The sequence below is a fragment of the Glycine max genome, chromosome 4 (assembly GCF_000004515.6).
Source record: "Glycine max cultivar Williams 82 chromosome 4, Glycine_max_v4.0, whole genome shotgun sequence".
In the NCBI taxonomy this organism is placed as follows: Eukaryota; Viridiplantae; Streptophyta; class Magnoliopsida; order Fabales; family Fabaceae; genus Glycine; species Glycine max.
Window position 1 is genome coordinate 45447670 of NC_016091.4, and position 25999 is coordinate 45473668.

Below are 25999 nucleotides of genomic sequence, written 5' to 3' on the forward strand. Positions count from 1 at the left end.
AGTATTATCTTTCATATGTTTATTATTCATTTTCATTTGTATAAAACAACATAAAATGATAATTGTGTTGGAATCGAGAGAATATATGTTTTATAGTGAGGATATTGTTTTGACCAAGCAAATCTCTTACTATAAAAGAAAGAAGGGTGGACACACAAACAACATTACAAAAAAATCAGAATATAAATATAATAACTAATAATAGTACAAAATCACGACCCTACAAGATCATAATACAACAACCGTACAAAATCACCACCATACAAAATCAAAATATAACAACAGTACAACAAAATCAAAATATGCACACTACTACAAATTATTCCTTATACGTCGTTAAATCTACATCGGTTATAAAAAACCGATGTAGTAAGCCACGCGGTGGTATTTTTGAAATTTTATTCAACTTTGTAAAGGAAATTACGAGAATTTTTTAAAACCGATGTTAATGTTACAAAGGCAGTTTTATAAAAATCTTCTTCGTATGTTTACAGCTTACTACGGTTTTCTTTTAACCACCGTCGTTGAAATTTTGGTATTTAAATCGCAATTTTATCCTTTTTTTTTGCACGCGCGCTGCAGACTCGATCATCTTCCTGCTTGAGTCATACCTCCTTCACTCCTTCACTCCGCCACAACCTTCACTCCACCGTAACCTTGCCTGTGTAAGTCTCCATAGCCAGGCACAACTTTGTTGTTCTTCACGCTGACAGTCGTGCGGTAAGTACATTGTTTTGATGCACAAGTTTGTTGTTGTTGTTTTTGTCCTCGATAAGCCTCCAGTTTGATTGATGCATGCTTGGTGTTTATGATAATATGAATTTGTTTCCATTGTGAGTTGTGTTTATTTAAACCCTAATTTTATTTAGGTGTAACTTGAAATCCCTTTTAGGGCTTTTTTCATGGTTTCCAACCTTAATGCAGAAAATTCTCCAATAGATAAATTATAAATAGTTAGTTCTAAATTGCGAGCTAAAATATTAGGCCTCAGAATTGTTAAATATTTTGTGGAGAACTTGAAAGAAGAGTATCTAGTGTTCATAGCTGAAACAATCCCCTTCCTCGGTGAACTGGTTGAGGATGTGGAGCTTTCAATTAAATCTCTTGCTCAGGTCTGCAGGATATGGAATCTGTGAGTGGGGAAAGCCTTCGCCAATACCTATGACACATAGATTAGGAGAGCGGTATTCATGGTTTTGTGACATGAGCAAAGAGCTAGAGATGCGTAATCAAACAAAAAATATAGTTGATAGGCCAATGTAAACTGTGGTTAATCAAGCAAGGAGGTTGTTGGTATATTATAGATTTGTATGCATTGAAGTTTGTAGGTTATGTATGCATACTCTATGTTAGCTTAATTTGTTCTCAATGGCAGGGGCATAATATATCAGGAAAGGATCACCGTGTTCATTGTTCCATAAATATCAACACAGAGACTGGACGTTTGTCAGCAAGAAGGCCAAATCTGCAGGTTCTTCAAACTTGCAAGACTTCTTTAGCTGTTGGTTTACTTGAAATTTTTTAAAAGCCATATTTTTCATTCCTTTGTCTGTATATATTTATTTATTATTTATTGATGATGGTTTGATTTCATCTTTTTATGTTTGTAAGATATAAAGCCATTTATGTGCCTTCACTTAATACCTTATGCTTTTAGGAGAATTGGTTCTTGATATGATATCAAAGCCTCTATGACCAAGTAGTCAGGAGTTTGATCATTGTTGCTCCCATTCTTCTTAAAACAATGTTTAGTTTTTAGCACAAAGTATATGGTTGACCTGTGCATCGTCCATGCTTCAAGCTCAAAGGACTTACTATGACAAGCCAAGTTAAATATAAAATGATTCATGTGCCCGGCCACATATAGTTTAAGTTTTTAGAAGAGTTGGTTCTTGCCAATATTAAATTTTTAATTTACTAAAAAGATTTTATAACATTAGTTGTTGAAATGAAATATTAGAGAGAAGAGTCGAATTACTTCTTTTCTTTTCAATCTGTTAAGTAGAGTTAGTTACTTTAGTTAACTCAACTAACATTGACTTAGTTGACAGTTGTTCTGACAGCTGTACATAGCTGTCCTAACTCTAATATAAATGCTAGAGGTATAACTTCTTTTCAGTTGTGTTGTTAATAGAACAACTCATTTATTGATAAAAGATTAAATCTGGACAACTAGTAGTGATATGCAAAAAAATGTTATTTAAGCTTCTTGTTTGTGATAATAACATGTGCCAATATTGTCTTTTGATGCAAGTTTAGTTCATGAGCTGTTTCTCACTGTAGTAAAAAATCTTTTATCCTCCCTAAGACTGTACATTATCTTATTTTCTGTCCTTTGTCATGAATTAATTATTTTAAAAGCTTCACCTGGTAGGTGAAAAAACGGTCTTGTACACGTGCCTCCTCACACAATAGTCATTATACCCAAACTCAATATATGTTAGAAGGATGGGAATGGCTTTAGCTTTCTACACTAACAATATTATTGAAAAAGAAAAGGCAACTCATTTGTTATCTTTACATTGAACTTTGAATTAGAAGCATTCACCACTTTCTTGACTGAAGTCTAATTGGTCTTGATACAGTATCTCTTAATTTTTTACAACTATTTGAGCTCTATGTTAGTCTATGAGTTTAACTTAACTACTACTTTTAATGATCTAATTTTATTGGCTCAAGTTGGTGATATGGTAAAGGTCTCGTTGTGGTGTGGTCTATGTTTGACATTATTTGTTTGTGTAAACATTCATGAAAATAAATTAATCTTATAATCTTGATGGTCCATATGCATGACATAATCTTATTGGACACATATAACATGCATGCTAGGAAATTTGTGATCATTGTAAGCTGTTTTATTTGGAATGGTTACAAGAAGAAAAATAATTTAAGACATTGAAGTTCCTCTTTTATAGGTGATCATGTGTTCTTCCCGCTCTCTTAAAACAAGTGTCCTGATCTTGAAATCATACGCCATCTTGAAAGACGCCATCTTGAAAGATCATACGTGATCTTGAAATCAAGAATAAATTTTCCTTCCTCCTTGAGCTCTTCAAAGCCAAAGTCACATGAACTCCTCTAAATTGCCTTGTGTCACTACCAATGCTACACCCCTAAGATCCTTCCCTACAAGATTTTTTAATTCATAGTCAAGGTGTGAAGGGAGGGAGACTAGGTCTATATTATCTAATTATATATTATTTTAATTATTTGTGTTAAATTTTATGAAGGTATTTCTCAGGGCATGAATACATCTGTTGCAACTTCAATTCAGCCTACAATTATATCAGTTTTTTTAATATATTACTTTATAGTAATAAAAATAATGTTAAGATAATTAATGTTAAAAAGATTATTTTAATAAAATTTATATTATTTTATTTTGTATCATCATGATCCATAAAACCATGAAGAAGATGAAAAAGTATTATGTATTGTTTTCCTTGTTTTTATCTTGGTGCATATCAAACATACTTTAAAAGTTTTATTAATATATACATTAAATATATAAAATTATGTTGGACTATCATTCATAAATTACTATTAATATAATTACTAAATTATTATTATAAAACTTAACAAACTTATTATCTATAACGAGACTATGATTTGATAATGATGTACTTTTTTTTACATATCACATATTTACTCATTTCATATAAAGTAAGAACTTATACCGAATGATGTTATAAAACATTTTATTCTCAATACATTTTTTTTTTCTAAAACTTTTTACTTTTATATATATATATATATATATATATATATATATATATATATATATATATATATATATATATTCTAATTAAATTCACAAAATGTCGCTATCACACAAAAAGTATTGAAGCACAAAAGAAGCATCCATTTATACCGACCAAATGGTCAATGAAAACTAGGGTTATAAGTCAATATGTTGTTATCAGCCTTTAATAAGTCTTATCTAAAAAAAAATTCAAACACAGGACAATAATATTAAAAAATATCATCTAATCTCGGTAGAAATCGAAGGAAAAATATATTATATTAATGTTAATTATTTAAATTGATACTTAAAAATTTGATTAATTTAATGTTAACTTAATTTCAAATATATTTGCATTATGGTATCTTTTCCTCTGATTGAAATTATTTCTAAAAGTCATGTATTTATTTTGTTTTAGTTTTATTATGGTTAATTATATTTTAAATTAAAATAGTTCCAAAATAAATTGTTCATTAAATATTTTTCATGAATAAATATCATAAGAAATTAAACTTTATTAAAATAAATAAATATTTTTTGTGATTAAATTTCAATCTAATATTCATAAAGAGATATATTTTCATCAATGATAAAATCTTAGCATAACTTTTTTTTCATTTTCAAGGTCTAAATGCTTTTATGGTAAAAAAAATATTGTTTAAATAATTTTGTATAATTATTTGTTTGTACGTGAGCATTGAAGAATGCAATGCATAAATCTTTTTTCTCTTTCTAGGTGTATATTTAGATAAACAGTATATAACTAATCATTTATAAATTGATTCAAATCAATCTTTATTTAACTATCTAAATAATAATATGTTTATTAGAATACTGAACTTAAAGTTGTTTGTGTTGAGAAGTGAGTAGCCTGACATTGTGATTTTTGTGGGATTGAGATGTTGGAGTGTAAGGAGTTTCTTTCATATTTTATCTACCATGGAAGCATGGTTTATATCTTTGTTTCATGCGTTTTCAATCGTAGGGTGTTGTTGCTTGTGTGTGCATGAAGGGTTAGGTAACAATATGTGCATGATCATTTCGTGTTTTTTTTTATTTTTGTTTGACTGTATTTTGTACTTTTGAATACCATAGAGGTATATTTTGTGCTTTTTAAAGTTTTTTTTAATAAATTTGATTGGCTGTTAAAAAACATTGTTAAAAGTTTAAATAAACTAAAGACTAATGGAAGCCTAAACAAATTGAATCTATAAATAACAGCATAGCATATATTGCTCCAATTCAGAATGCATGAGGCTTCATGATCAATTGATGATCAACACATACTAGTTTTCCTTGTATAAACTAGTTTAGATGATGGAGACAATTTAAAATACCAACAATAAGATGCATGGTATAATACTTTACAATGTTAGAACCCATCTAATGAGGTTTGACAAGCATCTTATATTTATATATAAAAAAAAATAGGCCAAAACATATGTGCTAGATCACCTAAGAAAAAGAGCCTATATATTCCTTTTTTTGTTTAGTTATATGCTCCAATGCATACCTTAGATGGTTTTTTTATACATCCTGCAAGTCACCAAAATAAAAACATTGTATTAATTTCCAAGCTTTGTCATAGTTAGTAAAAAGTTAATCACTTGTCCAAGAAGAAATGAAAACATAAACAACCCAAACTAAAAAAGATGATAGACAAACATGAGTTTGTATATCATGTAATGTAAAAGTCTCTCATTTTGTCATATATATGAAACTAATCCATATTGACACCACCATGAAATGGTCTTTTGGAAATCAGAAAATTTTTAAATAGAAAAAGAAAAAAAAAATATTGTAGGCAGTCTTACCCTTACATATGCAAAGAGGCTGTTTCCGGATTCAAACCCATGACCAACAAGTCACCAAGGCACAACTTTACCGCTGCACCAGGGCTCGCCCTCATTTGCCTCTAGTATATATAAAGACAATCACTTCTTTTGAAATACACATTTTTTATTTTTAAATTACCTTTCAAAATGTAACAATTATCTGTATTTTCTTTAACTGTTTATTTTAAAAAAATATAAATAGAGACATAGAGTGTGTCTTTCAACTAGCGTGGAACTTCATTTTATTGTACACCTTTTGCATCAAACTTTTTCCTTTTTGTTTTCCATTCCTCTTAGCTAGCCCCTTCACCTCCTACAACATTCCACCACTTCCGTCCACCACCGCCATGCCCATCTTTGACATTACCGCTTGCCTTGCCTTCGTCGCGAAGAGCAGCCTCCTCCGCCTCCTATACTCGACGCTTCGTTCGCTCTCAAAACCAACACAACATCATAACTTGGCAAGTGATACATACTATTTATGTTGGGCTAGAATAATTGGACCCATTATTGTAAAACTCCTATAACATATAGAGTAGTACATGTATGTATACAAGATACTCTATAATAGGCAAAGGAATAAGATTAAAAACTCGTTCTCCTTCTCTCTTACTTCTATTTTCTTCTCACATTCAACCCACTATGAATATGTTGTCATGCCCTTTGACTTGACAAATGCTCCATCAATGTTTCAAGGAGCAATGAATTTGATATTTGAGAAACAATTGAGGAGGTATGTGCTTGTTTTCTTTGATGACATTCTTGTGTATTGTGCAAATGAGTCATTGCATTTAAAACACCTAAGGACATTTTTATCAATAATATTACGGGAAAATAGTTACTATGTGAAGAAGAGCAAGTGTTGTTTCTTTATGAGAAGGGTGGAGTATTTGGGACATTTTATATATGTGGAAGGAGTGGAGACAGATCCAGCTAAGGTGCAGATAGTGAAGGAGTGGCCTAAACCCCCAAATGTTAAGCAATAGAGAAGTTATTTGGGGCTAGTTAGGTACTACATAAGGTTTGTGAGGGCATTCAACATAATTGTTGCACCTCTAACTGATCTGTTGAAGAAGGATGCCTTCCAATGGGGAAAGGAAGCTCAAAAAGCCTTTAACCCACTTAAGAAGGCTTTAATCAATGCTCGTGTTTTAATTCTTCTAGACATGCACAAAAAAAATTATAGTAGAAACAGACGCATCTAATGGAGGCATAGTGGTTGTTCTTATGCAACATGAACACCTAATAGCCTTTATTAGTAAGGTATTGTCATCTAACAATCACCTATTATCAGTTTATGACAGAGAACTATTGGTGTTGGTGCATGTAGTCAATAGATGGCATCAATAACTATCGATACAACCCTTTATCATTTTAACAAACCAACAAAGCTTGAAGTACTTGTTGGAACAACGCTTGTCTTCACAAGAACAATACAAATGGGTGACTAAATTGATGGGTCTTCAATATGAGATTAGATATAAGAAGGGTAAGGAAAACTTGGCAGCATATGCACTGCCAAGAGCAACCCATGGGCACCTGCTACAGAGGACAGTTTCCACAGAGCCGTGAGATGAAATATTGAAGGGGTATGTTGAAGATGTCACATTGATGTAATTAAAGGAGCAGGTGGAGTCACAAGCAATAGTGGATCCTAAGTACATTAGCAATGGAGGAATCCTGTTAAGGAAAAATAAGATCATGATTCCCAAGGTACCTAAGCTTAGAGAGTTAATTTTACAATGGCTCCATTCGTCTCACCAAGGGGGTCATTTGGGCATTAAGGCGACACACCAAAGAATTAAGCAATTGTTCTATTGGAAGGGTCTATTGAGGGATATAGAGCAATATATACAGAATTGTGAAACTTGTTTGTGGTGTAAATGCGAGACGATGGTAGCTCCGAATTTATTGTGGCCCTTACCTATACATGAAGGAGTTTGGTATAGTACAGTTATGGACTTCATTGATGGGCTTCCAAAGTCCAATGGCAAGGATACCATTTGAGTGATAATTGATAGGTTGACTAAATATGCGCATTTTATTTCACTTGCTCATCCATTCTTAACCTCTCAACTAGCTCAAGTTTTTTTTGGATAATTTTTACAAGCTTCATGGAGCACCAACAAGTTTTGGTCCGCTTTTTTACATCAACTGGTTGTGAGCCAAAACCTTTCATCGGCATATCATCCTCAATCTGATGGGCAGAGTGAGGTTCTTAATCGCTGCTTAGAACATTACTTGAGATCAATGGTTTGGATGTCTCCTATAAATTGGTTTAAGTGGCTTCCTTTAGCAGAATGGTGGTATAACACCACAATCCATTCCTTCATTGGTACAACACCCTATGAGGTGTTACATGGCCAACCACCACCCTTACGTATTCCATAATATTGTTCAAATTATGTGCTTGATAGAAGTTTTGCTACTTGAGAACAAATGATGATGCAATTGAAATACAATTTAGAGAAAAGGCCATTAAACGCATGAAAACAGTGGTTGATAAGAGGAGAACGAAAAGGGAATTTAAAGTAGGGGATTAGGTTATGCTCATTGCTGCAAGAAGGAAAGGAACAACACATGTTACAATGAAACATTTTGAGGCAACTGCTGATAGGATCACTGGTGGTTTGGAAACGAAGAACAATGTATGTCATTTTAAGTTCTTTATTAGGCTTAAATAACCTTTTAAGTCTGATATATTTTTGATTTTTGTGTTGAGTCCCTCATAAATTTTATATTGTTATGAGTCCAAAAATATTAACAATTTTGTTGAGTCTCTATCATCATATAAGTGATAACATGACACTATTTCAATGACTTGGGATAGTACCTATTTAACTTAATTGACGGCAAAAAATTAAAATAAAATTTTTAACAATGAAAATATTTATCAAGAACTTAACAAAAATTGAGTATATATCAAAGGTCTCAAACATATTTAGACTATGTTCGACAAAATTAGTAAGAAGCTGAAAATTAAAAAGCTAGTTGATAATTGTTAAAGTACCTAAATAAGGTAAAATGACAAAATAAAAAAAACATTAAAAGTTACTAAAAAAATTATTTACCAAAGAATACTCAAACAACCTTTTAGCCAATAAAAAGATAGAAACGGGAGAAATGCCTTATCAAATATAACCTCAAGCCCTCTTTCTTAGGTAGGCTTGTGAGGTGCGAAGGGTGGAGCTGGATGCTATAAGAGTTCTACATATCATAGCCTTCATTTTGCTTACCTGTTAAGTCATTATCGTGGGAGAGTAATGATGTTTTAGCATACAATAGTAGCGAAAATACTTGATTTCCTTCCCACTATTATTTAGAGGTTGTGAAAAAGCTTTTCTAATTTTCTCCTGAAATACTGAAAACTTATCTAGCCAAAGTGACATTAATGAAGAATGTGAGCAATATGATGTAAGCTAAAGCTTACATCTACTTGCCTTTCATTTTGATGCACGTCTGAAAACATCTGTTAAACCCTTTAGTCTATCGGTATCTAATCTTCAGAAATAGTTGATCTCAGGCTAGTTGTGTTGTTATAAGTCAAGACTAGATTATTTTGCAGCTGATATACTACTATTGTGTTTGGCTCAATATTAGCAAAATTGATTTTAGATTAAATTATTATTTTAGTTTAAACTGATCACTACAAAAAAAAAATGTATTTCCAATGATGAAAATTTGTCCGAAACCTCAAAAATTTATTGGTAATTCAAAATTTTAGATGGACTAAAATCCGTCAGAAAAATGATCATAAAAAATTTTAACCGACAAATTTAACAAAAATATCCGTCAGAAATTCATTTTTATAAAGAATTATTTATTTTATTTGTTTTTCATTTTTATTATTTATCATTGATAATTTAACAATTATTTTTTATATTTATATTATTTATCGAAAAAAATTTAATTAACATGTAATTAACAAAATACTCAAACTCATAAATAAAAAAAGTAAAATAGATGATTAAGTTAAATTGAAAATAAATATAAAAAAACACAATATATCAAAAAATTATATTGGTTATGATGATTATAAAAATATACTGCTATATTATTTTTAACATACAAGACAACATAAGATTTGTAACAATTACAAGAAATTATGGTAAAAGTGGGACAGTAGAGAGTACAACATAGAGTAGAGTATTTGGTACAATCACCAATGTGGATTCTGATCTTTCTGTATTTGTATACTCTTACTCTTGGAAAAATGTTATTCACATGTAGTATATAAAAGTGACATATTTTAAAAAAAATATATAAATAAAGCAATAGATAACAAGTGAAGTAAAGACAGCAAGAAGAAGAACGCTACCTCCAAAGAAGACACAACACGAGTTACACTAAAATAAAAACACTATCGCTTATGAAAATAAATATATTATGAAAAATTGAATACGAGTTTTTGTAATGATTTATATACAAAAACTAGTTTCAGTAATGTAAAAATTTACACTATAAATTTTGAAATGTATCAAAATATAATTAAATTATAAAAACTAATTTTCATGAAAAGGTCTTTTTAAAAAATTTAAATAAAAAAATTAAACCAGCACCCAACCTAACTAAATTGCTTGGTATTCAATATGTCAAAATATTGTATAGTAGAGTTTGCCACTAAAATTAAATCAACCACTAAAATTAAATCAGCCACTCTAATTGGTTTCAGACAAATTTTAAATGCTAAATGTCTGAAACTTATATGACAACAAAAAGAAGTATTTGCTTAAATTAAAGTTAGAGATTTGGCAGCAGAGCAGACTATACTTTTCTCATAGTACTTTTCTCATAGGTATAAAAATAAAATCCGTACTCCTAAAAAAAGCAACATTGTCCGTCACTCAGTCAGTCATTTTTTCAGTTTGTCATAAATTATTTTAACAACAATGTATAGAACCGATCCATGAATTAAACATTAAACAAGTGTAATGATATAGAGCTCAAGTTCAATTCATTTATTTAACCATATCAATTTTTTAGTTTAAATTTAATACCAAATTGAATGAATTGATTGTGAAACCGAATTTTAAATTATTTGAGTTGATTCAATTGATTCTCACTCCTAATAAGGGATAAGGGATCTTGGCACACGAGTGCAACGCACGTTCCATAATAGAGAAGTCGATAAAAAGATATTTCCGAAGGCGTGAGTGAACAAAACTCCATTTCCCGCTACGCTACTGCTTCGATTTCGAGGTGGAGCTCCTTCCAACTTGTAAACCCTTCCCAACTGCAAAGGGTTTTCGCCCTTCCGATACGGAATGTCCGCTCTCACATCTCTCTCACTCTCTCTTCGCACACTCTCCCTCCGCCCCAAACCAACAACCTCACTTTCCGCTTCACTCTCTGCAATCCCAGGTGAACACCCAACCCGTGCCATTTTCATATTTACGTTTATTATCGCATTTCATATATGTGCTATCTATCTGCATGCACAGGAACAGGAAGTAGCGATGGATCTAAAACCAAAGTACCTCCCCGCAAAAGAACGAGGAGAATAGAAGGCCCTAGAAAGAGCATGGAGGACTCCGTTCAACGAAAGATGGAGCAGTTTTACGAAGGCTCCGATGGGCCTCCGCTTCGCGTTCTGCCCATTGGCGGTTTGGGAGAAATTGGGATGAATTGCATGCTAGTCGGGAACCATGACCGCTACATTCTCATTGATGCTGGTGTCATGTTTCCAGAGTAAACCCCTAATCTTATATATCTCGGAAAAATGCTAGCAACATAGTCTCTAACGTACTCTTTTGAACACACTTGCTAGTTGCTACTACCGGGTTTGAAATCACAAATTTTGGTGAATTTCGCTCCTTTTTAATGGTCGGATTTCTTTTGAAAAAAATTGTTTTTTTATATATCTCTTGCAAAGTGCAAGCTCTTTTAACAATTTTACACTGTAATCACAGTTTGAATTACTCCTAGATAATTATTTTAAAAGTCAATAAATTTAATACATGGTAGGTTGTAATTGGATGAGTGTGTATAACTTTTTATACTATTAGTGCATACAAATTTTTTCTCTTTTTTTTTTCAACGGATCTTTGATTAATTTACACATGCATTTATTTTATTGTGGAGTAGAAATGAAAAAGGATAAAATAGGAAATCTCATAACTATTTTATTAGAATCGAGAAAATTTATTGCATTTCTTGTTTTCTATGTAGACAAATAAAAAGGAATGGAATGAGTAATAATTTTCTTTCTTCATTTTGTAGTTTTTAATAAATTTTAACAAACAGGAAAATGTGTGTTAGTAAGAATGTGTTAAAGAGTGTGTTGCTAACACTCTTCATAACTTATTGGTCGGATTAGCATATTTTGGTGATTTTTGATTTGTGGATTCTGGTGCAATTATTTCATTCAGTTATGATGAACTTGGAGTTCAAAAGATTATACCTGATACCACGTTTATAAGAAAGTGGAGCCACAAGATTGAAGCGCTTGTCATAACGCATGGTCATGAAGATCATATTGGTGCGTTGCCTTGGGTAATGCTTCCTTCTCCATGAAACTTCTGGTTTGACTTGTTATTCACAACTCAAAGCATGAGAATTTTGTCTAAGGGAGAGACTTTTGTTTGAACTGTGGTTCTTAATAGATAAATACAAAAGGTGTTTTACAGAATTGTAGACTTCGCTATCAAACTCGAGAGTTTATGTAAACTCGTGAGAGTTTCATAGACTCTAGGAGTATTTCTTACTATGAGCTTCCTATATCTCATTCTAGATGGTGAGAGAAATAGAGGAATGATTTACATTGGGAAGATTTATACCACACTTTAACCCAAAACCTGAGCCCGTGGGTCTTATCCTCACTTATATGGTGCTCAACCTTCCCATTCCTATCCGATATGAGACTTCGTCTCATGCTTATATTCCAACAGTATGGAATAAACATCGGAGCAAATATTTCTGTTAGGTATCATAAATACAAGAATAGTTTGCAAGAACATGCAGCCAGTTACCCTAATTAACATAATTTCAAGAATATGGTTTTCCTGTTTACAACATTACTATAATTACATATTTTAGCACTGGATTTCAAAGAGGATGTTTTGTCAAGATATTACTAGTTATTTTTGCACCAAAAAAATTGATGTTCTTAGGTATTAGTATTGTTACTGTCAAGAGATTCTAATTGATTATTATTCATAACTATGTGTATTGTTCTTTCTTTATGTCTATTCTTAACCTTAATTATATTGGTTTGTCAGGTCATTCCAGCATTGGATTCCAATACACCAATTTTTGCATCTTCCTTTACATTGGAGGTATCTGGCTAGAAAATTTATTTATATAAATGCAACTTATTAATTTGTTCATTGCTGTGTGGATTGATCCATAGGAAGTGATAGAAGTTATTGTAATTGATATCTATCATTACTAAAAATTTGCTACACAATTGGTCATCAAATATCTGTTCTTTGCTAGTTTATTGTTTAGTCCAGAGAAGGTAAAACTTTTTCATTTTAACAGCTTATGAAAAAACGTTTGAAGGAACATGGTATTTTCGTTCCATCTAGACTCAAAGTATTTAGAACAAGGAAGAAGTTTGTGGCTGGGCCATTTGAGATAGAACCCATCAGGGTGACCCATTCTATTCCTGATTGTTGTGGACTAGTTCTTCGCTGTTCTGATGGTACTATTCTTCACACTGGGGACTGGAAGGTCAGAATTTTACTTTTATTTCTCAGAGTATTGTCCCTCCCTTTCATTTACCTTCAATCTCCTGTTGCTGAAGAAGTTGATTCAATAGATTGATGAAACACCACTTGATGGGAAAGTTTTTGATCGTGAAGCTTTAGAGGAACTCTCTAAAGAAGGAGTGACATTGGTAAGTCATCTAGATATTTGCTACTTGTTCTTGGTTTATATAATTTATCTTGATCTTATTCCTTGGGTTTAACATTAGGGATTTGAAGATCAATAAGGTTTAATAGGCTAGTAATTAACAATTCCCTTGAAGTCAGGTGTATATTAACTATTATGTTTTGTGATGTTCTCTGAGTGGTTCCTAGATAGCTCCTATTAAGATTAATACGGCTTTCATGACCAGTACTGGTAGAACTGCTCGAAGGATAAAATGTTTCCACTTTTTCAAATTTTCAATTTGTATTTCTTTGGTTATAGACTTTTTAAATTTGGAATATCTAATATGGTTAGGGGGTATTCTTTTCAACAAGCTTCTTTCCCCTGTTTCTCAGTATTGTTAGAAAGAATTTTTCCGTAGTTTTTGTTCTGCTCTGCTGAATTTTCCTATTAGATATGAAAAAGAATAGTCTTAGATGTCATGTTAGATGCACATCTATTTATGTTTAATATGATCATACAAACAGTTTTCTTCTTCTTTAGATCAAATATGTACCATTGCATCGAACATTAATTTTCAGATGATGAGTGATTCAACAAATGTACTCTCACCTGGAAGGACAATTAGTGAATCTGTTGTGGCAGATGCTTTGTTGAGACATATTTCAGCATCTAAAGGAAGGGTTATTACTACCCAATTTGCATCAAATCTACATCGGCTTGGTAGTGTGAAAGCTGCTGCTGATTTAACTGGCAGAAAGTTGGTAATATTCTCCTTGTCTAGTTTACTTAACTCAATTAGGAATGGTCTTATTTAGAATGACAAAAATGTTAAGAGACTTTAACTGTTATATCAGGTATTTGTTGGCATGTCTTTAAGGACGTATTTAGATGCAGCTTGGAAGGATGGAAAGGCTCCAATTGATCCATCCACTCTGGTAATTACTGTTTGGACTTTGCTGCAGAATTCTGCCAAATTTGTAAGAGATTGATTTCTGGACCATAGAAAAGTCTTGTGCTGATCAGCATGTTTTATTAACTAGGTTGTTAGCAGAAAGTCAGTGCAAGTAGGCATATCTCCAGTTATGATTTTTGCCTATTTATTTTAAGAGGTTGTACAAATCTAATACTGATCAGCTTCATTTATTAATGTGGTTGTTTGCCTATTAGTTTTAACTTAAGGAGCCATTCTGTCACCTTGCCTCAAGTGGTTTTGATTACACTGACTTTGTGAGGTTCCACGTGGTCATTTAAATACAGTATTTATCTTTTGCCTCTGATGAACTACTTGCCCTCCTTCCTTTATCAGTGAATTCAAAACACATCTTCCAGTATATGCACTTTGGACTTTTAAATTTAAGCATTTGCTTTCAGGACTAGTAGAGTTTCATGCTAGATGGTGTTACAATTCTAAAGAGTATTATTCTCAGGCCTTGTTTTACTTTACCAGCTTGAACTTTATGGCCAAGTAATTTTTTGATATACATCAATCTTTGTGTCTCTGTTAGAATTTCCAAGAAATATTTATTCACTACTTTAACTTCTGAGCCAATAACTATTTGCTTGACTGTATGAATATAATTCATTTTCATGCTATTTGGATAATTACTGCTTGCTTAATTTGTTATTCATGCCCTTTGTGTTTCTAAATTTATATGAAAACTATTCATCTTTAACTTTATAACAGCTTTCATGAGTCTCATGTCTCTTGCCCTGCATTTCGTTATTTTTAATTATGCATAAGGTGAAAGCAGAGGATATTGATGCTTATGCTCCAAAGGATCTGCTAATTGTAACAACAGGTTCTCAAGTAAGTTATTTCAAGATCCTTAAAAGGGTGTCTAATTTCATTAATTATTAACATTGGACAGGCTTAAGATGTGACCATATATGTGCTATTGTGTCAGGCAGAACCACGTGCTGCCTTGAACCTTTCATCTTACGGAAGTAGTCATGCTTTCAAACTAACCAAGGAAGATGTTGTTTTGTATTCAGCTAAGGTATGGCAAAATACTGTCTTAGTTAATTGTTTTTTCACTTTATCTAAAGGCCGAAATATGTGTAGTATAGTCGAATGAAATTGTTTTGAAATTTACAATATCGTACGGCTATAAGTTCAGTTATACTATATGCTATTGAATGCTAGACTTTAAAGGGACAACATGAGAGAAAGTTGGGAGTAGCAGAAATGAGAATGTTAAGATGGATGTGTACCCATACAAAAGTTTTGGTTTTTAACTATGCTAAATGGCATTGTGTGATCTATGTCATCACCTAGTGGGATAAGACTTTATTGTTGTTGTTTAAAACTTACAATATACTATTTTTACTCTCAATCCATTTTAGTAACAATGTTGGACTTTTCTGCATGACCTTTCTCTTGTATCAATATCTGATTTTTTTTTATTTATTTATTTATTTCACTATAAGAATACCATTTCTAATTTTTTTTTTATCCACAAACCAGTTTATGTTGTGTAATTTGTGCTCTGATTCTAAATTAAAATGCTAGGTTATCCCTGGTAATGAGTCTCGTGTGATGAAAATGCTAAACCGCATATCAGAGATTGGATCAACAATTGTTATGGGGAAAAATGAAGGTCTGCACACATCTGGTCATGCATATCGTGGAGAATTGGTAAATTTTTATTGCATGTCAATGTTTCTTTTTTCTTTTTATTCATTTTATCAGTGTTTTTTTTTCATCTTTATCTAGTCAATATTTTTGCAAGGTATATAGAAATTAGAGTTAATTAAATTTTTAGTCTCAATTTTTAAATACTAATGTTTACTCCTTCAAATCTTTTTCCACAACTTTTAGTCCTCAATTAATTTTCCATCAACATTTTTAGTCCCTTTTAAAAAAATCATTTTTTGTCCCTTGTTTATTTTTATAGCTCAAAATTAATCCCTATTTTGCCCATTTTTAGTCCCTTGCTTATTTTATATTTGAAGCTAATTTTGAGCAATAAAAATAAACAAGGGACTAAAAATGGGCAAAAAAATTTAGGAAGACTAAAAATGTTGACAGAAAATTAATGGAGGACTAAAAGTTATAAAAAAAATTGAGGGACTAAAATTGAAATCTGAAATGGTTGAGTGACTAAAAATTTGAGAACAAATTACAGCAACACCCTGAGCTTTAATCATATTACACATTTAAAAAAAAAAATCATATTACACATAATCCCACCCTTTTTTACAACTGAAAAGTAGTTACACCTCTAGTATTTATTCTAGAGCTAGGGCAGCTGTTTACAGTTGTCAGTACAGCTGTCATAACTGACAGTAGCAACTGTCAACTATCCTAAGGTTAGTTGAGTTGACTAACATAACTAACTCTACTTAATAGAGTAAAAAGAAGAGTAATTCTACTCTTCTACTCTAATATACACTAACCCCCTTTTAAGTTTGAAAACATTACACTAGCACCCCCTTATATGTTTGAAAACATTACATTGCTACCCCCTCAACACCTCAAATCTTACACTAACACCCCTACAAGGGAGGTGAATGTAATGGTTAAAAAAGCAGTGGGTACTTGTATAGTTAGATGAAACCTCAGTGGATGTTGCTGTAATTGCTCAAAACTTAATTAACCCTAGAAATTGCCAATTCATTATTACTATTCTACTAATCAAGGAGAGTTTAAAACTTATTTTGAAAGAAACTGGACCTGGTTAGATCTTAATTTCATTATTAATATTCTTGTTATATCTTTTATTCCTGGTAAGATATCCAGATTGTTAGATTTCACAAATCACACGAATTAGCTGTCCTTGTCAAACTAGTTTTGTTTTGATGCCTTTTCAGTTTACTCATTCATGTAATTAGTCTTTTAATATGATTTCCATGTGTTTTTTTGTTGATATGACAAGAGTAAAGGAAATATATATTTTTGCAGGAAGAAGTACTTAGAATAGTGAAGCCACAACATTTTCTTCCAATCCATGGAGAACTTTTGTTCCTGAAGGAACATGAATTACTTGGAAAATCAACTGGGATACGGCACACTGCTGTGAGTCATTTCTTATGTATCAGATGTTGTAATATAATAAAGAAGAGATTAGTGGCCTATAACAATGAAATTTATATTAATATATCATACGACTTATTAGGTAAAATGTTGAAGGAATTGATGAGCTTTATGCACCAGGTTATTAAGAATGGAGAGATGCTTGGTGTTTCACATTTGAGAAATAGAAGAGTTCTTTCCAATGGTTTCATTTCCCTTGGAAAAGAGAACTTACAGGTTGGCAACCCCCTGTATTCTGTTGCCCTCTTTTAGAAATTATTTAATAATTTGTTTTTTTTTTCCTTTTTCATGCAGTTGAAATATAGTGATGGCGATAGAGCATTTGGTACATCTAGTGATCTCTTCATTGATGAAAGATTGAGAATCGCATTAGATGGCATCATTGTCATTAGGTAGATCTTTCAAGATGTAAAGTAAGTAAAAAAGAAGTATGTCATTGTCATGTTTAGTGACATCTTAATATTTTATCTTTTTCAGCATGGAAATATTTCGCCCTAAAGTTTTAGATGGTTCGGCTGAAAACACCTTGAAAGGGAAGATAAGGATTACCACGAGATGCTTATGGCTTGACAAGGGGAAACTGATGGATGCACTCTACAAAGCTGCCCGTGCAGCTCTTTCAAGCTGCCCTGTAAAGAGTCCACTTGCTCACATCGAAAGAATTGTGTCTGAGGTATTGAGGAAGACGGTGAGGAAGTACAGTGGTAAACGGCCTGAAGTTATTGCCATTGCCATAGAAAAACCTGCAGCCATTCTTGCTGATGAGATAAACACGAAATTGTCTGGCAAATCCCATGTGGGTCTTGGAATGTCAGCCTTAAGTAAAGCAGTGGATGGACATAGGAAGGGAAATCAGTCCACTGCACTGCAAGTTAAAGGTAATATCAATGAACATTTGTGGAATACATATAGAACTGTGGAGATATGGTTGGTTTGCTTTTGTGCTTGTATTTGCATTTTATCAAATATGCAACATCAAGTGTATGTTTGCATGACTTCTGAATCCACTTTCTTACTGAGTTGAAGGGTTTGTCTTGATCTCCCTCTAGATGACTGTTGCCTGCGTGGCTAGGGGAGCATGGCAACATCTCTGGTCAAGACTAAGTATTATTGTGGCTAACCTCTTTATAACTAGCATGTAACACTCAAGTTCTTTCATTCAGCTTATTTATTGTTTGTGAAACTTAAGGAAGCTTTATATATATGCCAAGCTAATCTTGATTTTCACTCTAGCAGGTTCCTTCTCTAACTAATCCAATATTGAAGGTCAATTTCATTCTTGAAATGAGTTTTGATTGCTCTTAAGTTGGCTCCTGTTTGTTGTGAATCTTGAGATAATTATGTTGTTTCAAATCCATAAGCAATTGACAATATGAATGTTTTGGGTTGTACTTGTTCTTAAATGGATAGGAGAGTGTAAATTTCTTTACTAACGAGATGTTTTTGTTGTTTATAACTCTTAGTAAAATGACATCAGAATGCAATGGACATGCATGGTTTATATGCAGCATATCTGGCTTAACACATGCACACTTGTGCATTGGCACATACCTGGCATGGAGATGTATCTGACTTTTAAACATTTCTTCTGCTGTCATATTTTTATGCCTGTGTCTCACATTTATTCTTACGCGTGTTCTGTTAATTTGTACAGATGATAGTATTGGTAATGCAAGTGGAGCAGGGGGTGATTTATCCGATGAAAACAACACTGCAAGTGGGCCTGAGGGTTATTTATCCGAGGAAGACAACACTGCAAGTGGGGCCGAGGGTGATTTATCTGAGTCAGAGGATTCAGATGAATTTTGGAAACCATTCATTACATCATTACCAGTTGAGAAGTCAATCAGTGCTGACAATAGTTATGTTTCACAAAAGGAGCAAAAGTCCAATTTGAAGAAAGATGATTCTGAAGACATTGATGAAGCCAAGTCAGAAGAAACGTCTAATTCTGAACCCAAGCTTTCAAAATCAGTTAAGAGAAATAAATGGAAAACTGAGGAAGTTAAGAAGCTGATTGGTATGCGTGGGGAACTAAGTGACAGATTTCAAGTTGTGAAGGGAAGGATGGCCCTCTGGGAAGAGATTTCTCAAAAATTGTTGGCTGATGGGATCAGCAGAAGTCCCGGACAGTGCAAATCTCTGTGGACATCTTTGGTAGTCAAATATGAGGTTTGTTTCTTATTTTTATCCACTTGATGTTAATATTATAAAGAAAACTGAGTCACTTTAAAAACTATCCCGAATTGGTGGACTGCTTTTATGATTAATGGTCACTGGTCAGTTTGGTATGAAGTATAAATGGGTTGAAAATTCATGCGTTTAATACTGATTCATGAAATTTTCACCCACATACCAAAATGACCTTAAAGGAAGCCTCAGTTCATGTGAAAAAGGATCTTAATTTCTTATTCTTATAGCCGGTTTTTTATTAATAATTTGCATGGCATTTTGTTTAACCTGTTTACAATACTTCCCTGAATGCCAAGATAACTTACTCAAAAAAATTCACATCATATGCACCAATCTACTTTGCATTTGTGTGTGGGCTTCAACAGTGATGAACCTTCTTTTCTTGTGTAAGATAGGAAAAATCTCTTATGTTATGAGGTTTTCTTGCACCCTTTTGGTTGTCAGACTAGTGTTTTCCAGCAAAGTGAGGCTAACCATCCCTACAAGAGCTCAATACATCTAGGATGAAGATTTCATTATAAATTCATTTCTCATGTGAATGGTGATAGTAAAGATCAACTGTTATGGGCTGACTGTACCCTTTTATCATTGCTGGCAAATTTTTTTACCCATTTTTTGTTTCAATGAATACCTCATACCATCTCAAAGAATAGGTTAAAAAAAGGAACATGGTTCTTTCTTTCTCCTGTCTCTCTCCATGTTAACTACATTCATTAACATGGAGATAGTAAACTCATACTGTGAATGAAACCATTTTACACTTGATATCTTGGTATTATTTATAATAGAAGGGGTCATATTCAGCTTTGTGCACTGAACAAAATGATAATAAATACAATTATGAGATAGCTATTATTTCTTCTAATATTATTTTGTATTTTAAGCAGGGGATTAAGAATAAAAATGATAGCAAGAAAAGTTGGCCATACATAGAAGACATGGAAAGGATAATGTCTGATAAAGAAGCCCCTGCAACAAAATGATTGGAAATATGGTGGACACTGGTCAGTATAATAAATATTTTGGAGAGCCATCTACATTAAAATTGTTGATAAGTTTGAGCATGGTGGCCAGGAAGATAATCCATGACTTGCATGACATTGAAGATCCATAGTTTTTTGAAGGCTGAGGGATACACAAACATAAAGGGGTTGGCTTTCATACTGACACGGGAATATCTGGGTTTAGGGGTCGTTTTATTCTCCACCTCAAATGCCTGTCCCCGTTTTTTATTACATTTGTCCAATATATGTCATAATTAATTTATTGTTTTTGTTGGTGGCACATATTGGGTGCCCTAGGAAACCATGGAAATGTCTACATTTTGGCCAGACATTGAACTATGGAAAGAGTTTTGATGCTTTTACTCGCCAGTGCCAACTTAAATTCCCTGGCTTACATATTTATTTGTTCTTTTTTGGTTCAGTATACTGTATAAAAAATGTACAAGTAGAGAAAGGAGGAAATTGTGTCGGATGATACGAAAAATATTTTTAAAAAAACAAAGGTATTGTTTTGTTTAGAAGTTTAGACTGAAATGATTATACCAAAATCCTTTTTATTGTGGCAAGCATTGGATCATTTATGTCATACCGTTTTGGTTTGTTTTGTACTATAAAAACTTTCACAAGACGAAAGTAGTGTCATCTTTGTTTTTGTCATATAATGATGGCGCAGAAGTTCGAACATATAACTTCATGTATTGTATCCCAACTTTCCAACATCAGGCCAAATATAGTGAGTTAGTCATATCGTCGTCTACCATATAATCCAAGGAAAAAAAAAATCTTTAACATCAAACCAAATGCTCAGCAGGGAAAAAAAGTAAAATCAAACCAAATGCTTCAATAAGGAAAATCAAATTACAAATCCAAGGAAAGGTAAATAAAAAATACCTTCAGCATATCAGATCAATTGCTTCAACAAGGAAATGTAAAAGGAAAAAAGACTTCAGAAAATAAATGGGCTGCTAGGAAATACTTTATATATGGGTCGAGCCGACTCAAATAGAGTCCAATCTTTTTCTACAAGCCAACACATTGTTTACATTTTCCCATTGTTTCTAACTCATAATCAGTGCATTGTTCTTCAAATTTGTAATTCTTTTTCTCTTTAATTTCTCTGCACTTTTGTTTATCTACTTATTTACTTTTGGGTTTAAGGATTAAGGTTTTGTTTTCATTTAGGTCACTAATCCGCAATATGAAGTTCTATACGGTTGGTCTCAAATCATTCTGCACACTGATTGCACCTCAAAACGACGTCATTGGAGAACTCTCCATCGCTCCATTTTTCGATATTTTGAATTTCAATGACGTGAATACTCTTAGAGTGTGTTTGGATGGAGAAATTTTAAATTCTGATAAATTTTAAATTCTAAGAATTTCAAATACTCCAATTGAAATTCTTTTATTTTCAAAATTGTGTTTGGATAAAAAAAAAAGTTAAAATTATGAGGGTGAAAAAAATGAATGAAAAAAAAGAAAAGATATGATTGGTGTGTTAGTTATACGTGTTCCTTTACACTCAGACCTGATCAATGTTCCACAATCTCATACGGTGTTTCTTGAAGAAGACGGTAAAAAGAGAATTTCAATTTTTCACCTTTTAGAAGGAAATTGAAATTCCAGATTTTTAGTTGTTTAAAATTCTGTTTTAAAATTTCAAAATTTTAAATTCTTCACAAAAAAAATCCAAACAATGAATTCTAGATTATAGAAATTCAAATTCTCTGATAAATTACTTTCCCCAGTTTAAATTCTCTATCCAAACATACTCTTAGGTTTTGAATTTCACAATTCTCATGTTCGAAAATCGGGAAAAACAATGGGTTAAAAATTATTTCTGAATTTGTGGAGGAATGGAGATAAAAAAGTTAGGGTTTAATTTATTCTAGAGAAAGGTTGAAAGTTAAAGGATGATGGTTTAAACTGAAGTGTTTCTTGTTTTGTGACTTCCTTTGTTTTTTTTTTTTTTAAGTGATATAGTTGTCAATTTTGGTCCAAGCGCTTTAGTTAATGGGCCAAAGTCAAACAAAACATGTTTAAAAAGTCCTAATTAGTCCATGGCAATTGTTTTGTGCACCCAACACTTTTCTTATGCACCCAATACAAGATGGACAATTCTAATATTATCCTTCTATAAAGAAGATACAGATTGTGAATCTGTAAGCCTATTTTCATATGATATTAATAAAAAAAACAAAAATATGTTACAAATTAATTAAAAATTAATGGCTCATGCAGAAATCAAACATTTGATTTTCACATTATTAACACGATGCCCTAACCAATTAAACTAATAGATTAATTATGTTATAAAATAATTAATGTTGTTATATATAACACTAAAATTTCTAATGTATATTTAATACACATGTAAATTTACATAATAAATTTTGTGATAATTAATTTTGATTTAATAATTAATTTGTTTAAATATATAAATTTTTATGAAACCTATGATTTTATTTAAAATTTATATATGTAAAAAAATATATTATTAGATCAAAATTAATTATAATAAGACTAAAAAATACATTAGTAGATTTATGTTAATAACGTATTTTTTTACATATATAAATTTTTATATAATTTGTATGGCACACGGATTATCAATCCGTAAGGTTATTATGGATTCACAATTCGTATTAACTTTATGGAAGGATAATATTGGAATTGTGAATCTTGTGCTGGGTGCAAAAAAAAATGATAGGTACACAAAGCAATTTCCTTAGTTCATGAGCATTAAATTTTTTTAAAAATACATTTATAGGCTCTTTTGTTCATATATCTATTTTCTATTTTACCAATAAGACCCAACACAATTAATAAATGACGAGGTTACTAAACAAAATGAGAATACATTAAAACTTGATAATGAATAATATTAAAGTTGATCAATCTTTGGACTATTTTTTCAGTGTCACTTTTCTAATAGGCTTGTTGATGGAAACTTTTGTCCTTGATTCCCTAGCAACATTTTTTTTTGTCATTGTTGGTTGATTTGGCTTTCGCAAAAGGATTAGTTTATGGTGTAAAATATCAACTCACGTGAATGACGAAAAAATAAATTTGTAAGGTAAGATCTAATAAATTTATAAAACAAATTTTATACGGGAAAGATTTTCATATTGCATGTTTCAATAAACATAGTAGGTGTTGAATCAAAAGTTTCTTCATTTAGAAACTTGGACCACTATATTAAAAAGTACCAAGTATATTAAAAAGTATTGTATAAAATGTCAATTATTTACCACTAATTAACAAATTTTAAATAACCAGTAAAATATAAGAGATCACTTTGATCTTATCAAAATTTTCTAGTTTATAACTTATAATACTATAATTGACAAAAAATTAAATTAATTACTCACTCCAATTTTTAAGAATCACATCAATATGTTTTCTCATTTTTTATTTGTTTCTCTCTAATTATCATTTTCAATCATGTGGTCAATTGCATCTAATTTAACGGAAAAAAATAATCCAACAAAATATAACATACTGTAAAAAAAAAAACCTTGTCGACGTACCATGTAACAAATTAAGAATAAGAAAATGAATATAGTTTATAAGTCACTCATCAAATATGTTTCATCAAAGCAATAAAAAATATATATGCTTCATCAAAGACAAAAACAAAATTCTTAAAATAATCTTAATTACCCTAATTAAAACATATACATATGTGTTTTTAGAAGACATTCATATACATATGTTTGATAATAATTAATTTAATTATTTTAAATTAGAAGATATATTTTTCTAATTATCTTAGTTACTATACTTATATGATTTTATGAATTAAAAAGAAAATAAAAAATCTAAAATTTTCTCACTCAATTACATAAGATTTCTTTCCTAAACTTATTTACTTTTATTATAATAAAGATAGAAATAAAGATAAAAATTAAGGGAAGATGTACTTTTTATTTTATTTCACTTGTTTGAATAGAATAAATATTTTTGTTCTCCGTCTAATTTAAAACAGATTAAGGACAACACAAATCAAACAAATAAGAACATGATAAAATCTCTAATTTTTGTTACTTAAAAAATAATGAGATAACTTTTTGTCCCAAATACAAAATATTAAAAAGATACATATATTTGTATTTATATCTCTTTAATAATTGAAAAATAACAACTAATCAACGTGATCATTTTAAAAAGAAAACATTAGATTTTTTTATTCTAATCTTTTTTTTTTACAAACTCATTAAATTTGATATCAATTAAATTAAGATAATTAATATTAGATATTTTAGTAAATTTTATATTTTCTTACAAGATATAAAATTGTTGTGTGTGTTTCTCCTATTTTGTTTTTCTTGTCCTGTACAGTATTATAAAATGGGAAGATATTTATTATTTTTTGTTTATTTAATTATAAATTACATTTTTACTCTAAACATAAAATTCATTCTTTCCTTCGCAATTCACAGAGTGTCTCCTCTTGCGTTCTGCTTTGCTGGCTGGTTTTCTCTTGATCAGGTAAACCCTGTTTCCAAACTCTGGTCGACTACGCATAACAGCCCTGTTAGAATTTTTAATAACTGTTGTAAATTATCGTTGGTTTGTTTTGTTCTGCACTATAAACATCTACCTACCATATAACTCAGAGGGAGGAAAATCGAAATAAAGCCAAACGTTTCACAAGGGAAAGAAAAAAGTGGAGGTGGAGGTAAAAAAGTAGAAAAAAATTTCCTCCAGAAAATAAATGGGCCTTATAAAAAAAGCATGAATATGTAATTAATATTTGCCCCTCTAAAATTGCTTCCCCTATTATCAATGTGCAAATACCAAAATATTTTTTCTCTCATTTCCTCCAATACTAGCACCCACTCTTCTCCACCTACAACGTTTATAACACAAAAATCACAATTCCGTTGTACTGTAGAAATTGTGACACAACGGAATCACAAAAATTACAACACAATGAAATCGTGATTTTGTTGGATTGCAAATTATGTAATCAATACTTAAATTATTTCTATTTTTCAAACAATGAAAAAAAAAGTATAACGGAAGTATGATTCCATTGTACATTGTGCAACAAAAATCATGCTTCCATTGCACATTCTTTGTTAACTCCTACTTGCACAACAAAATTGTAATTTCATTGTGCATTTTTTCCACAAACTTAGTTATACAACAAAAATACACTTCCATTGCACTAATTAGGGTGCGGAAAAATGCACAACAGAATCATGGAATCCCAATTCCATTGCAGAATGTTTTTTCACCTCATCAGTGCAGCGAAAATGTATTTACATTGTGCATTGTGGGAAAGGGTGTTTTTTTTTTAATTTGGAAAGATGATAGGGGTCAATAACAACTGTGCTGGGGCCAATAGTAACCCCAGCGCGAATATGTGGGC

At 31.4% G+C, this 25999-nt stretch overlaps 1 protein-coding gene across 2 annotated transcripts; it reads left to right on the plus strand.

Annotated features, from left to right (window-relative positions):
* Nucleotides 1-498: 498 nt before the first annotated feature.
* On the plus strand, nt 499-20984 carry LOC100783850 (ribonuclease J). 2 transcript variants are annotated; one of them, XM_003522382.4, is made up of 19 exons: nt 499-720; nt 1376-1471; nt 10651-10938; nt 11019-11265; nt 11946-12069; nt 12795-12851; nt 13057-13248; nt 13337-13414; nt 13971-14153; nt 14247-14327; nt 15134-15199; nt 15297-15389; nt 15902-16027; nt 17294-17407; nt 17546-17641; nt 17720-17817; nt 17903-18303; nt 19080-19597; nt 20506-20984. In XM_003522382.4, the coding sequence occupies exons 3-19, from the start codon at nt 10842-10844 to the stop codon at nt 20599-20601; spliced, it is 2667 nt and encodes an 888-aa protein (XP_003522430.1). In that variant the 5' UTR covers nt 499-720; nt 1376-1471; nt 10651-10841; the 3' UTR covers nt 20602-20984. The 2 variants fall into 2 exon arrangements, with proteins under 2 accessions (XP_003522430.1, XP_006578698.1); XM_006578635.3 differs by lacking the exons at nt 499-720; nt 1376-1471; nt 10651-10938 and having other exon boundaries at nt 11126-11265; nt 11946-12055.
* The last annotated feature ends 5015 nt before the right edge of the window (nt 20985-25999 follow it).

Excerpts from the sequence above, each read along its gene's own strand:
- LOC100783850 (XM_003522382.4), top strand. The coding sequence starts at position 10,842 with ATGTCCGCTCTCACATCTCTCTCACTCTCTCTTCGCACACTCTCCCTC. Across the intron at positions 11,266-11,945 it reads GCTGGTGTCATGTTTCCAGA|TTATGATGAACTTGGAGTTC; the intron begins GTAAACCCCTAA and ends TATTTCATTCAG. Across the intron at positions 14,328-15,133 it reads CAATTGATCCATCCACTCTG|GTGAAAGCAGAGGATATTGA; the intron begins GTAATTACTGTT and ends ATTATGCATAAG.